Raw genomic sequence first — 16,084 nt, 5'->3', positions numbered from 1 at the left:
TGAGTCTACCTCAATGACAAGAAATATTTAGTTGTCACCTGCTGTTTGATCACTTGAAAGATGTCATGTTCTAAGTTGTGTAACACATCTAGATGAAGTGTATATATCAAGAATTGAAAAATAATTTTTTTAACTGCTGTCATATTCAGACTCATTTTGATCTTAAATTAAATTGATTTCAGTTTATAGCAAAACAATAGAATTGTCATTGTCATTTGAATACTGTTGGAGGAGAGTGCATACACCAATTCAAGGAAGGAACATTGGTGACTGGCGACAGGTTCATGAGCAGCCAAGGCTCAGTGATGCACGTGGGGAGCGAAGGCTGGCCCGTGTGGTCTGATCTGACAGATGAGCTTTTGTAGCTCTTCAAGTTTGAAGAAGTTAATGCTGTTAATGCTCGACAGATCAGGACTTTTTTGGCAGCAAAAGGGAGACCAACATAATATCAGACAGGTGGTCATACTGTTATGCCTGATCAGTGTATATATTTATAATATATAATAAAATATTACAATGATTAACATGTGGACAGATACTACAGACTGTATAGTAAAAGAACATTTAGGTTTCAAATAATACAAATACTACTACTACTACTTCTACTGCTAAAGCCTTTATATTTATTGACTGTACATGTTTACATATATACATTTATCTATTACATGCTGTACATATGCTATATTTATCTGCACTATTTGAACGATTGCGACTTTTTGCACATCTATCTATCTATCTATCTATCTATCTATCTATCTATCTATCTATCTATCTATCTATCTATCTATCTATCTATCTATCTATCCTAACACTAATAGTGACGATGATGATGATGGTGATGATGATGGTGATATAGCGTCACCAGCTGAAACCTGGCCCGAACTGAAGGTAGGGTGGGTGAAACCATTAGTGATGAAATAGGGGGAGGCGCTCTGTGCTTCTCCTCGATTTTACCCTGTTGCTCAAAATATTGAAATGTTGCACTTGAACTTTGTGACCGGACTAAAAACTTTTTCTCGCTCTTGGAGAAAAAAAAAGAGTTTATAAGCTGAAACAGATATCTGACATGAAAAATGAGAATGATTCCGCTAGGCGCCTCTGAGAAGTTTTTGGTATGAACTTTTATTTATTTTTTTTTGCTAACGTTTCCGTTGTTTTGTGACGTCACCGTGTTTTGAGCGGAGCGGTTTGTATCATCAGCTGATAAACACAACATTAAACACGAGGTCTTTTAGAAGGGCTAATACTGATGTTAAAATGCACAAGATTTTCAAAAACGCGACACAAACACTCGAGTTTCACTTTATCGTGTCGGAGAAAACCGTACAGCCGTCTCAGGTTACCAGAGGGATCAGCTAAAGGTAGGAATTATGTGTAAGCAACACACTTGTCTGAATGTCCAAATCTGCACTCTTTACATTAGTTTAATATTATTACAATATTAAGGAGTAATTAATGAATGTACAAGCAGAAAAATAAAACATATTGATAGATCAAAAAGCTAAAGCCAAGTGAACATATGAGTTATTTGAAAATGCTTCAATCAACTTAAAAAATGGCAAAGAACTAACTTTTTGTACTAATTGATATTTGTACATACACACCGAATTTCTTGTACAAACGAATATATTTTATGATATCATGAATCCCATTGATTGAAATGAAATTTCAATTTCTAAATCTGAGGGAAAATCTGATATATATGAGGGCTGCAACTAATGATTATTTTGATAATTGATAAATTTTTTTTTACTTTTTTAAACGAGATATTTTGCTTATTATAAATGATAATTCTAATTCAGGGTATTTATGTAGTGTATTTAAAAAAAAAAAAAAATGCAAAAGCCAAATATTGAGATGAACTATCTTTAATTTTGACATTTTAAAGCTTATAGTAGCTGCTATTTGAGTGGGATATCTCTTTAGAAAAATCACTAATGCTGGTTTGTTAGTTTTTTATAATAATATCTAATAATTGCAGATGGCAAGTTGACGACCATGCTTAAAAAAATCTATATAAAATATACAGCATTGTTTTTACAATTTGTGTTTAAAAAAAAATAAAACATAGACATTTTGTTCAGTAGTAAAGATATAAGCATCTGGAATATATCATGAATTTTATTTAGTATAATAATTAAGTGATATATGCATAAATTGAATAAACAAACATTGAAAACAAGCATTTGAATGTATAGTAAAGCCGCAGTGAATCACGATAGAAAACAGATAAGTTTACTGTTGTAGTAGACAAATGCTATAAAAAGAGAATGGAATGGAGAAACGCAGCAAGCTAACAGGCCTGATTAAATAAAAAAAAAAAAAGGAAAAATATGCATTGGTGTACAGATGAATAATCATTTGTTGAAAACCACAACGGTGACTAAAAATGTAATCGTTTACTGCTGCTGTTATTCGCTGCTTTTAGATTTAGTGTTTGTTCGCACCGTTTTAATTTAATCCATCACTATCCAGTGCTACTGTTCTGAAGTTAGAAACCAACAGTTTACACAATAGCACTTTATTAAACTATACTATTTGCACATGATGAGGATTATACATTGATTGCTCACCGTGCTGATGTTTCGTCTTCATCCGTGACACCACTGTGCTTTTTTCATGTGCTTGTGCATTACTGTGGTAATTCCATCCCACGCAAGCTTTGTTTTGCATAACCTCCAGGTTACAGTCTTCTTTGTTGCGTTTAATATAAAATGCTCCCATGACTTTTTCCTGGTGCCGCTTAACCTGTATAATCCGCCATTTTTCATTTCATTGTGTTTGTGAATGTTAGGCAGGGCCGGGGGAGACAAGCGGTAAGAAACACACACCTGTTGGGAATGTACCTATAAGAGTAGCCAGAGAAAAGTGATTAAAGAGAGAGAGACACAGAGAGAGACGTGTGTGAACCTACTTGCCTAAAGAAACCTGGTTCTGCCAATACTGGTCACCGTTTTTTTTTTTTTTTTTTTTTTTTATAAATAAATAATTAATTACTTACATTTTAAAGGCCAATTACACTTATTTGTTCTGATTAAAATGGTCATTATTGTATTGTTTCAAATGATTAAGTTTTGCATATAATAATTCTATCGATACTTACATTTATGGCAGGCAGAAGCTGTTATCCAGAGTGACTTACAACTGAGCAGTTGAGGGTTAAGGGCCTTGCTCAAGAGCCTACAGTGGCAGCTTGGTGGTTCTGAGATTTGAACTTGTGACCTTCCAATCCGTAGTCCAATGCCTTAGCCACTGAGCTACCACTATTTGTAGGGGCCAGGCAATAAGAGCTACAATATCTAAATAATATGTACTATGAAGTCATATATTTTTTTAAAACTACTAAAAATAAAAAATTAGTAATTACATCAACACTATCTCTGAAGAATTAATATTAGTGCATTTTTGTCAGGGGACGTGAAGATCACAGAAATCAGTTTATTTTCCACAACATTGTGAGAGATGAAAAGACAAACACATGACAACTTTGTCCATTTTCCAACATATCTAGAGCTCTTCACAATGATGAAGACCTTTTTTAACCAGGCATTAAAAATTATAGAGAAAATCAGAACTTTTATGGTGTTTTTCCCTTTTTGCATGTCAGCTGACCTCAGTGTTCTCTATCACCAGAGTAAAATGGAGGTTACATACTGGGATGTGATTTTTGGGATCCTCCAGATGTGGTTGTGTGCAGTGATGGGGCTCATCGTGTTTCCTGCCATGTTTGGGGTTTCGCTGGGCTTCACTGATCTCTACATTAAAGTGCTGGTCAAAATACTGAAGGTAAAGCTGAGTACATTTCAGAGGCTTTTAGATTAACTTTACAAATGAAGACAGGTGTGTACATCATGACACTATTGTTTGAAGAGTTAATATAATTACAGACGGTTCAGATTGGCCAAAGCATTAAATGTCCAAAGAATCCCTTTTACCCCATCGTAGTCAGTCAAACAGTGCATGTTGGGTGCATGGTGCCTGTTTGTTAGTCTTCCTAAGCCAACATTTTGTCCATAAATAAATGGCTGAATCTCAGAAGGACATTGCAATGCACCATAATTCCAATCTAAAATAAGCATTTTACTAAACAGGCATTGCAATATTATCAGTATCACTTCCATCTTAAAAAGGGAAACATTAATCTTAGTAGATTCCTTAAAGAAATCATCAGACCCTAACCCAGATCAAACATAATGTAATATGCTGTAGCCAGTGTGTGAGGATGTTTGTTAAAGGTCATCCAAAAATAAATTGTTTTGTGGGCAGTGGGCCACCCGGAGGATCCAGAGAGGGCAAAAGAAACAACTTGAACTGCCAGCACATCTCCACAATGGTGAGGATTCTTTTTTTACTGTCAAAACCTTTAAAGCATAAGAAACCTAAGGATTGTTCTCTTGTCATTTTCATGTCTGCAGAAAGTAATTTTTTTGTTTGATAGTAAATAAAAAAAGAGATATTTTTCCTAAAAGCACTGCAGGAACACTATATATATATATATATTTTAAATATAGTTTAAGTGTTCCTACAGTGCTTTTTGGAAAAAAGAGCTCTTTCTGGTCTTTCTGTGCTTTCTTTTGCCTATTCATCTGCAGCGTCTGAAGTGTTGTTAAATCCCCACAACTCTTGTTTATATGTTTCCCACTAAATTCTCTAATGCATTGGTTCTGCAAGTAGCTCTGCAAAAAGTCTTAGAATCATAATTGCTACTTACATTATTTAGTTAAAGATAGTGTCTTATTTGATCTGAAAGGTTAAAATAAACATAATGCATGCAAGCCTAACCTAATCATGCAACATTTTTGCATGCTTCTACAGGATCTTGGGATGATGCGCATTTCAGATCTGTAGCTTTTTTTTTATGTTGAAACCGAAACCGCATTATATTGTGAAAATATACACTTATTATACGCATTGAGTAAAGTTATTACTTTGATAGTTTGTTTATTGGAAAAATCTTGACACCAAGCAAATGCAGTATTGCAGTAAGTCAATCATTTCGTCATTGCCAAGTTCAGCTGAACTTTAACCAGCTTGAAAAACACAGTAATCATCTCCAGAGACTGTGTTTCATTACAGGGGGTTTTATTATTCTAAACCAGGATAGAGTTAGAGGTTTGTTGACTATGACACCTTAACTTTTACAGAAGAAGAACATTAATAATTGGGAGCAAAAATCTTTTAAATGTAAATTTTTTTTTTTTAACAATTATTAATGATTAAAGAGACAAGAACGATGGCTGTTATTTAAATTACAATGCTTGTATTGAGTATATATTACAACAAACCAACATTGTTTGCAGAGCAAAAATTATACATCACAAGCGAACTACATGACATTGCAAAGACCACACTTTTGTCGCCTTCCTTTCTAAATATTGTCACTTGCATTATAAACGTAATAATATTAATAACAAATGTTGTTAATAACAACAATAATAATATATTTTCTTGGATCACCCCTAAATTCAAAGCAATATCATTCTCCTTACTGATCATTTCAGGAATTATACAGAAGAACGATGGTTCTATGAAAGAAGAGATCGGGGAACTGCGGCGCTCTCATCCAAAGTCTCTGAACGGGGGAGACTTTATGCTGTCTGACGTCTTTTATTTTTGCAAGAAGGGTATCGCGAGCATCGTGGAGGATGAAGTCACTCAGCGATTTACATCAGAAGAGCTTGCTTCATGGAACCTCCTGACTCGCACTAACAACAACTTTCACTACATCAGTGTGCGACTTACTGTTATATGGGGTCTGGGAGTGTTTATGCGCTACTGTGTCCTCCTGCCACTCAGGTAAGGATCCTGTAACTATAAGGACAATGGGATTATCTACTCATATATAAAAAAATCTGACTCTAAATAAGAAGTAAGAACTTACAAAGAAATTATCTGTTTTTCTCAAGCATGTTTAAATGTCAGTAGCCTTCAATGGCCTTAGGAATGAATGCTTTATAAAAAAATACTTAACTATGAAAAAAAGTACCTTTCTTTCTTGGAGAATCAAGAAGGTTTCCTTTTTAGCTACATTACCTCTTTCTAAATAAACAGGGTCACCTTGGCTGCAATTGGACTGAGCTGGCTGGTGATCGGCACAATGCTTGTAGGTCTGCTACCCAGCAGCAGGTAATTTTTGGTTAAAAATAACATGAACATGGTGTTGTTTTCCATGAATAGTGTATGAAACAGATGACTGGCAATTAAACTTACATATTTCTTATAAAAACAATGAGGTTTATTTGAAGTTGGACTGTGTGTTAATGGTAAAATATGTCTCCTCCAGTGTGAAAGAATGGTTGAGTGATCTGATTCACATTACATGCTACAGGATCTGTGCCAAAGGACTGTCAGCCAAGATCCACTACCACAATAAGTGTGTAACTGTTTGGAATTTTTCTTTATTCAATTATACTCCTTTGAATTGCTGATGTCATGTATGTTTATTATTGCAGAGAAAACCGTCCGAAAAAAGGGGGAATTTGTGTGGCTAACCACACCTCTCCTATTGATGTCGTCATTTTGGCGAATGATGGATGTTATGCCATGGTAAGCATTATCAAATGGGGTTTAATATCAACACTATTTATTTACCATAAAAGTATTACTAAGTCTCACAGTGGAAGCAGAATTTTTTATTACACAAGTTCGGGATAGGAACTTTTAGGATTTGGAAAAAGTACTGGTTAGCCTCAGAACAATAGCAAGATTTTGTTAGTTCTAGGATTCCATAGAACAACTCGGGTTAGTAGAATGGGACCAGTTGTTTGTAGAACAAGGCACAAGCTTATTAGACTTGTGACGGGAAGATATTTGCGTGCCTAAGGATGAGCTGGTTCGACACAGTGAAATAAGTAGTAGCATGTAAGGTTCAGGCTAGGAACCTTGTAGGCATCAAATTGTGAGCAGGAGATTGTAAACAGGATCATGGCAGTTATATGAGGTCAGAGGTTTCAGGATTAAGCAGGATCTTGTAGACCAGTGGGACAATGGCAGAAGAAATGGCAGGTCGAAAGCTTAAGAAACGCAGTATTAGGAGGCAGCGAGCCATGTTACAGGAACAGGAGCTTTAAAAGCAACATGAGAATATAAGTTTGTGGGCACAGATGAGCTTGTAATTGTTAAGACATGCTTACTAGTTTTGTAAGTAGCTCTGAATTAGGACAGCTGATGTCATCATTATTAGACTGGAACATTGTAGGCCTTCTGACAAAAACAGAATGTGTAGAGTTCAAGACAGGAACATAAATGTTGTGTCAGGAGCAGAAATGTTTTTATGTAGGCCCTGCTATGTTGTGAAGATGTCTGATCTGTCTATAGGTGGGGCAAGTCCATGGAGGGATAATGGGTGTCATTCAGAGAGCAATGGTTCAATCATGTCCACATGTGTGGTTTGAGAGGTCGGAGATGAAGGACCGCCATGCAGTGGCCAAAAGGTAACAAAACAAATTATGTTGAACCAGTAAAAATCTATTATCCTAAACACAATCTTTCCTTTTTTAAAGACACAGTGCAAATGCTTTATTGCAGTAATCTGACCTGTTATTGATAAACTCGTGTGAACTAAGCTGTTTTTGACACATACTGTTCCTTTTTTGTGCTGCAGGCTGAGAGATCATGTTAATGACAAAATCAAGCTGCCAATTCTTATCTTCCCAGAGGGTAAAGACTGTTATGCTTTATTTCTATATTGCATTCTTTGAGGTACACTTTATTAGAGCAATGCCTCTACATGCTTCTAGATAAGAATAGATTTTAAATGAAGACATCACACCATAGTATTCAAAGGTTAAAGAGTTTAAAAGGTGAGTGAAGCTCAAATAAATAAAGCAGTCAATTTCAAATTAGATTTGGGAAATCAAGGTGATAGGAAGCCGAGAGGAAGGCAGTTAATTATTGTAGTTGGCATTTTTTGACTGCCAGGTGCATTAGTAACTCCATGGAAAAGAACAAAGAAAAAAGTGGAGCGGTGCAACATGCTTGAAGGTGTGCATGTAAATTCTTCTAGTATCTACATTTCAAACAGACCCATGGAAGCTTTTCTCTTAAGAAACCTGATAATTACAGTAAATAAGCATAATGTAAATGTATATATAAATAAATGTAAAAACTAAGCATATACAAACCCCAACTGGCTTAAAGAGTGTAAGAGGGAATGTCAGTTTGCATAAGAAAGTTCACATGACCTACGCAACTGTCGGTCATCTGCTATTTTTGTTTGGGTCAGAAGACACTTCTGGTGTATTTTTGAGTGATAATTTACATCAGCGTACTGTTACAAAGCAAAGATGTTAATTATTATTATTATTATTATTATTATTATTATTATTACTGCTGAATTATTACTTTCTCTTATAAATTAGTTCACAGCAGGACCAGTGTTTGTGAGCTGGTTTTGGATACACATTAGCGAAAAATGTACAATCTAGGGGTGACAGTAAATGCTCTCATTTTGCCAGAACTGACAGTCTTTACTGTTTGGTTAATACAGCTGTACTGGACAGTGTTTAATGCATAGTTGATGATTACAGAGTCCAGGACAGTCAGAATGGCCATTTTTTTTCCTCTGAGCATCCATTTCATTGATAGTCAGCAGCATATAAAGACAGTTTGGCCAAAGTGTTCTTTTAAAACATCTATTAAAGAGGCTTTATGGTGCAGTAATTGCAGGTGGCTGCTTTGTTCAGATCTGCTACTTCAGCATTTCTACCTGAGCTGGAAGGCTCGCGACTTTTTCCCAGGAGCTTTAATTTGAGTAGGAGTTGGCAGTATTACTGCATTGTACTGTGTATCAAAGGCTAAAAAATGCTAATAAGCTCTGACTTCTTTCACTGAAGGACTGCAGAGTCGGGAGAAAATAAATGAACCCTTGTGGTAATACAGATGAGTGTAAATTATTTGTCTCAAGTATTATGAGGTAGACAAAGTTCTTTTTATTTGAAGTAGTCTTCTTTTGTTTTTTACTGAAGCTACGGCGCTACTGTAGCTAATAAATTAGGGAAGCTTGCAGCCTCTGGACAACCTGGCCTAAGAAATAATGTCTGCAAGATAAAATATATAGCAATAAAATCAAGTGCTAAATGTTTATGCCCACCTCTCTGAAAGAACAATTTTGAAAGTTAATCAACTTTTTAGAATGGTGCTAGGACTGTTTTTGTTTCTCTGATGTCCTGTTCAGTATTACTGGAATATTAGCAACACTCTTGCAAGGCAGTTTTGCGACACCTGTTTAGCAGTACTAAATCAAGCACTGGATAATCACGAGTTTTGTACATGGGCTTTGTCATCTTCCTCACCTGAAACTTTTTTGTAGCATGTAATGTAGCCATAAACACTGACTGAGTTTTGCAAAAACATGATTGTGTGTGTAATTGAAATGCTGTAATCTTGATGGTGTAAGGAGTATAACAAACAACAGAAACTCCTTTCTATTTACACGATTCAGGAGTGAATCAAAGGATGTAAATATATCTTTATATATGATATTTCATGAGCACCAAATTTCGTGTTAATGCTTCTTTGTCTGACAGGAACCTGCATCAATAACACGTCTGTCATGATGTTTAAAAAGGGAAGTTTTGAAATTGGAGCGACGATTTATCCTGTAGCAATAAAGGTATTTCTGCCCCACACCGTCAATTTAAGCGCCCCTAAATGATTTAAGCTGTTTTACCTACACCATGATGTCCGTCCATCTCTCTCTCTCTCTCTCTCTCTCTCTCTCTCTCTCTCTCTCTCTCTCTCTCTCTCTCTCTCTCTCTCTCTCTCTCTCTCTCTCTCTCTCCCTCCCTCCCTCCCTCCCTCCCTCCCTCCCTCCCTCAGTATGACCCTCAATTTGGAGATGCATTCTGGAACAGTGCAAAGTATAACATGGTGAGCTACCTCCTCAGGATGATGACCAGCTGGGCCATAGTGTGTAATGTCTGGTACCTTCCCCCTATGAATCGCCTGGTAGGAAAAGAAACTGTGATAATGCACAGTTGCACATAATGAATGCTTAAATCCATAGGTCATGTTTGGTTTTTTGGCTGATTGGCTTTTTTTTTTTTTTTAGGATGGAGAGGATGCTGTAAGCTTTGCCAATAGAGTAAAATCAGCTATAGCACGACAGGGAGGCCTGGTTGATCTATCATGGTGAGAATACAGTTCGTCCCTATCACAACGCGGTACACCGCATATCTTTTTTTATGTTTCGTGTGCTTGAGTCTCTAAATACTTTTATGCATTAAAATAAGAAGATTTATGAAGTGGGCTTACACCATGCGAATTAGTCAAGGTTTTTGGTGTGCAATATTGAATTCTTTCCAACATTTTCCATTAACTGTACCTTTTATAGATTTGAATGATGGTTAGCATAACCCAAGAAAAAATCTACCCAAGATTTTCATTTTCATTTGAATTATTTGACTCAACAGCAAATCTAACAAGCATTGCGAGCCTAACAAGGGCATTTTTTTTTTTCAACCAGTTTATTTATCTGTTGATATTAGAGTAGACATCTTAACATTGTTCATATAAATTATTCAATAGAAATCATATAATTGCATATTCATAATGATGGAAAAGTGTATTTTGGGTCTGTGGCATACGTATGGAAGTTTGTACTTTTATGGGGTAAAGAGAACAAACTGTATACTTGCTGAAGTATTGATTTAAACGTTGTGTGGCCTGTGTCGCAGGGACGGAGGATTAAAGCGAGAGAAGGTCAAACAATCGTTAAAAGAGGAACAACAGAAAATGTACAGCAGTATGGTTGTGGGAGAAGACTGAAAGACACACGTCCATGTTTTCTTCATGTTGTCTGTTTTTTGACGCTGATGGAAGACCTTAATGAACTGAGTTACACAGAATCACTGTAATGAATCTTTTATTCACAGTGAGTGATTGCAGGTATGAACATATCGGGTCAATTCTCCGTAGATGAAGTCAATTGGAGGGTGTGTAGGCCTAATGTATTTCAAATGCCTCAGTGGAAACATTCTCATATGCTTGTACTTTAAAAAAAAAATAATAATAAATTTGCTATGCTTATTGATTAAATAATGATTTTAAATAGATTTTATACACATTCAATGCAAAAAACTAGTCGTATGTTAATAAGACTGAATCAAGTTTAAAACACTAAAGCACATCTTTATAAAATCCCTGAAGAACTGAATGCGGGTTTGAGATTTGGACACATTTATTTTCATTTTTTTTTGCTAAACAGTTTTATTTGGAGTCACTGTTACCACTCAAAAGTTGATTATGTTGCTATAACAGCACATGCCTAAATCTTTATTTCTTGTTATATAGTTTATGTAGTTTTATAATGAGAGAGCATACAGTATTTCTTTTTTTTTTTTTTTTTTTTATTAAGAATGTCACTTCATATTTTTTACATGGTTGCATAGGGACCTTTTTGCACATAGTTTTTTTGATGGTGGATGGTGTGCATGCTAGTGTGTGTTATTTAGAGCACTCTGTATTTTCCTTGTGATTTTAAATTCAGTGCATCTTGTCAGAAATGCTGCTCTGTGATATTCACACGGACTTTGCTGTTCAGCTGTTCCTTTGTGAACTGTTTAAGTATCACGGGTTCTTTTAACTCATATGTGGTGTTATTTGTGTTGCCAGGGGTTATGTAATAAGTATGTCTGTCTTTTTACAGCATATGTTTTCCAAGTCGCTTTTAGATTAGTCTTTTTTTGTTACGAGTTCATAAAGTGATTTTGTTTTTTGGCTTTGTTTTTTATTATGAGACCACTAGAGGTCAGTCTAAACTAAGAAAGGAAAATGTCCAACAATTTACCTTTTCAGTTTTGTCTAGTTACAGATTTTATCACTTGTTTCAGAGAGTTTCTCAGATCAGAAATGAAATTCTCAAAACTGCTTGTTCAACCTCCAAATCATTTAGTCACTTGTGCACATCATAAAAGCATTTCTCGTTGCTTTGATCAAACTGTGAATGCTTTGGTACATTCAATTAATCGATTGTGTACAATCGTCTGCTGTTTCCTACATCAGACATCAAACATCAGTTGTTTGTCATTAAAGTTGTTGATTCAAATATATAATACTGGTTGCATAAGTCATTGAATGCAAAATGGTTTACTGGTTGTCATCATCTGTCATCTTAAATTTCTATAAAAAATTTTTTTTTTGTAAATGTGTCTTAAATTGATGAATTGTGCAGATGAATCTCGAATTTCACTAAAGAAGAGGAATGTATGCCATCAGATCGAACAATGATCAACTAGTTCTCTAAAAAAAAAAAGGTCAAAGGTGAATCCCGTGAACCTTTAATTAGCAAGCATATACAGACTGATCAAAACACAGAATTACAATTTCTAAAAATGGATTAACCACCAAGAAACGAAAGGACACTATTATAGTACAGTAAAAGTATGAATCCTGTCCAGTCTCTTGCAATCAAATAAATACATTTGTGCTGTTAAAATTCATATATGCCATAAAGAAGTTTAACTTTGTGCATTTTAATTCAGACAAAATGACTAAACATATTGATGACCTTGTTTGTGAACAATGACAAAAGGACTTGTCATTCTGATGGGAATGACATATTCATTGACCCAAATACTAACTTTTAAGAGATGAACTGAGGATTTTGAGAAAATGACGGAATGAAGAAATCCAACGTGTTGTGCTGTTTGTACAAATTGTTCTGAGAATGCACTTACTGGTTTGCAAATATTAAGGATGAATCCAGAAATGTTACAAAGCAACTGAGAAAAACTATGAGTCCCAGCAAGGACCTACAACTTTAGGAAAATGTTTGGGTTCTTGGAGCAAGACGTTTATCCGCTAAAAAGAGAATTTTATTCATAAATTGCCGATTTACTGACATACGACATCATGATACTATAAAACAACTTTCAACCAAACGGATTTTTGTGAGAACTTGTTTGACACAATATACATAAGTGAATTTTAACAGTTTAACATGAGATTAAATTCAACTTAATTGTCATTGTGGAAGATACAGAGCCAACGAAATGCATTTAGCATTTAACCAGAAGTGCATAAGTGGCATATTTACAATAAATAGCAATAAGATAAATATGGGCATAAGGTCCATATGTACAAGGATGAGATGATTAATGTACAGAAGGTGCAGTAGGTAATAATATATATGGTGTATATAGTAATATACTATATACTGTGCAAAGATTATGCTTAGATAGACATGTCAGAAAATAATATACTTAAATGACATGATTAGATTAGATTCAACTTTATTGACATTGTGCATGGTATGTGTACAGAGCCAATGAAATGCAGTTAGCATCTAGCCAGAAGTGCATAAGTGGCCTATTTACAATAGATAACAGTAGATAAATAAGGTATGAGGTCCATATATACAGGGATGAGGGTAAATAATGTACAGAAGGTGCAGTAGAATCTGTGTGTGAGAACTGCTGCTGGTGAAAGGCCTCAGTCTCATGATCTAGTTATGTACAAGTATGAATGTATGTATAATACAGTATATACAATATAAATTAGGGAAATGTACAGTAGTGCAAATGAGATACGGTCATATCAAATACACGATGGAAAATGCTGACTCAGTTTTTCCAATATTACCATGCTAGCTCATTATATTATAATGCCTGGTAATGAAGATTTTTTTTTTTTTTTTTTTTTTTTTTTTTTTAAATGTATAGCCCTTCCTTTAAGCATTATTCCACACCCCATCACCTGAATTTAATGCTATAGAAAAATAAATCCAATTTTTTTTCCCAAGCTGGTTAAGGTTCATACAAGTACAATCAATTCAAAATTGCTGTTTCATGAAGTTAAAAGAAGTAAACAAACTCAATAGATTTTGGTTGACTGACTATTTGAGTAGTACAGATCGGGGGCCAATGACTGTAACATTTTCACATTTGTAAGGAAACGTACATCACTAAGTGAAAACTGTTAAACATTTACCTCCTAACTTGGCTCTGTGTTGACTGTTGACTTTATGTGTAAGAAATATAGCAGTATAGGAAGAAAATTGCTGAATTTCTTATAATATATTCTGAAGAACCATACAGCTTAAAAATATAAAAGTAATATATCTTACAATAAAAACTTTGGAGCGATAAATAATTTCTGTGCTATTTGAAGGAGCACTTTTTACATTTATGCTTATTTTACTAGTAGTTACTAAAAAACTTTTTTTATTTTATTAAATCTAATAAATCTGTGTCGGTGTGATATACGCTTTGTTTCAACATAATTTACAATACCAGCGCTGAACTTGTTTGGCAATAGGTTACAGATAACCACAATCAATAGTTTTATATATTTTAATTATCTTTACTGTTTTATTTGGGGTAAATAATTTTTACGACTGTTTGAGCAGTGGTTAGTAACTGTCCTGCACAGCTCTTCAGCTCACTTTCCTGATGCTGGTTATATGGGCTAAAGGAGCAGGTTCGCACGCCCCAGCATCAATGTGTAAAGCCAATTTTCCCAACATTCAATCACTGATCACCATTGTTTGTCCACCTGTCCACTTTGCTGTAGACACCATCTTAGTGACCTTTACAGCAATTTAGTAAAAATGCAAATGTGTAATAATGTAAAAAAAAAATACTATACAGTAAAAAAAACCAAGGGAGTCTTTGTGTCTATTTCCTGCCTGCTCACTTTACCTACTTCCTTTTGTCTGTGTTGTTTTCAAAAAACTGTTTTATTACTGTTTTATTTATTTCTATAAGAAATAAATTATAATCTGTTATTCATTCATTTTCTCCCGCTTTATAATCTGTTATTTCCATTCTAATACATCACTGTCCTGTTCTAGCTCCTGAGACTCAAACAATAAAAACATTTACTCTATAGTCAAGAAATTATGCCCAAAGCCAGATGATGCCACATTCATCAATGGCTGGAAGTCAAGAGAGCAAAACTGGACATGTTCAGTCCAGGTGGGTTCTGTTCTGCTCTGTTTTGCTCTGTTTTGCTCTGTTCCGTTCCGTTCTGTTCCATTCTGTTCTGCTCTGCTCTGCTCTGTTCTGTTCTCTTCTGCTCTGTTCTGCTCTGTTCTTTTCTGCTCTGTTTTGCTCTGTTTCATTCTGTTCTGTTCTGTTCTGTTCTATTCTGTTCTGTTCTGTTCTGTTCTGTTCTGTTCTGTTCTGTTCTGTTCTGCTCTGTTTCATTTTGTTATGTTCTATTCTGTTCTGTTCTGCTCTGTTCTGCTCTGCTCTGCTCTATTCTGCTCTGTTCTGTTCTGCTCTGTTTTGTTCTGTTATGTTCTATTCTGTTCTGCTCTGCTCTGCTCTGCTCTGCTCTGCTCTGCTCTATTCTGCTCTGCTCTATTCTGCTCTGCTCTGTTCTGTTCTGTTCTGCTCTGTTTCGTTCTGCTCTGTCCTGCTCTGTTCTGTTTTGCTCTTCTTTTTTTTCTGTTTTGCTCTGCTTGGTTCTGTTCTGCTCTGCTCTGCTCTGCGCTGTTCTGCTCTGCTCTGCTCTGCTCTATTTTGCTCTGCTCTGTTTCGTTCTGCTCTGTCCTGCTCTGTTCTGTTCTGTTTTGCTCTTCTTTTTTTCTGTTTTGCTCTGCTTGGTTCTGTTCTGCTCTGCTCTATTTTGCTCTGCTTGGTTCTGCTCTGTTTTGCTCTTCTCTGTTTTGTTGGTTTTAGTATATCTGATTTAGACTGTCATGGCCTTCACTGAATATGCAATTTTATCTATGAAGTCACATTTTGACTTTTGAGCACATAATAGCTATATTTCCCTAAAAAAAAGAGCTGGCACCACTGGTCACTGAACACTGTGGTCACTAAACACATTGCTTCCAGTCTCATTGTAACCGTACAACTGACACCTAAGATTTAGTTGACACTTTTTCCCAAGACATCTGGTGTCACTCAGCATTAATGACGGTAAGAGCATCATTGACTTACTGATTGCAATATTAGTGACTCGTTTAACACGTGGCTCAATTTCGACGCCTGTCGTTATAAACTCATTAGAGACCAATGACCTGGAGCAGCTTTTGGGCAAAATTAATTTTTTCTGCTCAAAAAGTTTTTGCTGACCTTAACAGAAAAACCTTATAAACGCACACCTATTGCATTTTTATAAGAACTTTCCATTGACA

At 35.3% G+C, this 16,084-nt stretch overlaps 1 protein-coding gene across 2 annotated transcripts; it reads left to right on the top strand.

Annotated features, from left to right (window-relative positions):
* Positions 1 to 914: 914 nt before the first annotated feature.
* On the top strand, positions 915 to 12,145 carry gpat3 (glycerol-3-phosphate acyltransferase 3). 2 transcript variants are annotated; one of them, XM_083565177.1, is made up of 13 exons: positions 915 to 1,112; positions 3,634 to 3,786; positions 4,267 to 4,333; positions 5,502 to 5,796; positions 6,052 to 6,126; positions 6,284 to 6,373; positions 6,453 to 6,546; positions 7,318 to 7,433; positions 7,604 to 7,659; positions 9,528 to 9,613; positions 9,820 to 9,948; positions 10,052 to 10,131; positions 10,677 to 12,145. In XM_083565177.1, exons 1-13 carry the CDS (start codon positions 1,074 to 1,076, stop codon positions 10,765 to 10,767), a joined length of 1,371 nt encoding a protein of 456 aa, XP_083421303.1. In that variant the 5' UTR covers positions 915 to 1,073; the 3' UTR covers positions 10,768 to 12,145. The 2 variants fall into 2 exon arrangements, with proteins under 2 accessions (XP_083421303.1, XP_083421304.1); XM_083565178.1 differs by having other exon boundaries at positions 915 to 1,361.
* The last annotated feature ends 3,939 nt before the right edge of the window (positions 12,146 to 16,084 follow it).

The sequence above is a fragment of the Silurus aristotelis genome, assembly GCF_946808225.1.
Source record: "Silurus aristotelis genome assembly, chromosome: 16".
NCBI lineage: Eukaryota > Metazoa > Chordata > Actinopteri > Siluriformes > Siluridae > Silurus > Silurus aristotelis.
This window is presented reverse-complemented; position numbering and strand designations above follow the sequence as displayed.

What these genes read in the sequence shown, in the direction of transcription:
- gpat3 (XM_083565177.1), top strand. Translation starts at nt 1,074, where the DNA reads ATGAGAATGATTCCGCTAGGCGCCTCTGAGAAGTTTTTG. An exon ending in GCGCCTCTGAGAAGTTTTTG is followed by an intron (nt 1,113 to 3,633) that starts GTATGAACTTTT and finishes CTCTATCACCAG; the next exon opens with AGTAAAATGGAGGTTACATA. An exon ending in TTCCCCCTATGAATCGCCTG is followed by an intron (nt 9,949 to 10,051) that starts GTAGGAAAAGAA and finishes TTTTTTTTTTAG; the next exon opens with GATGGAGAGGATGCTGTAAG.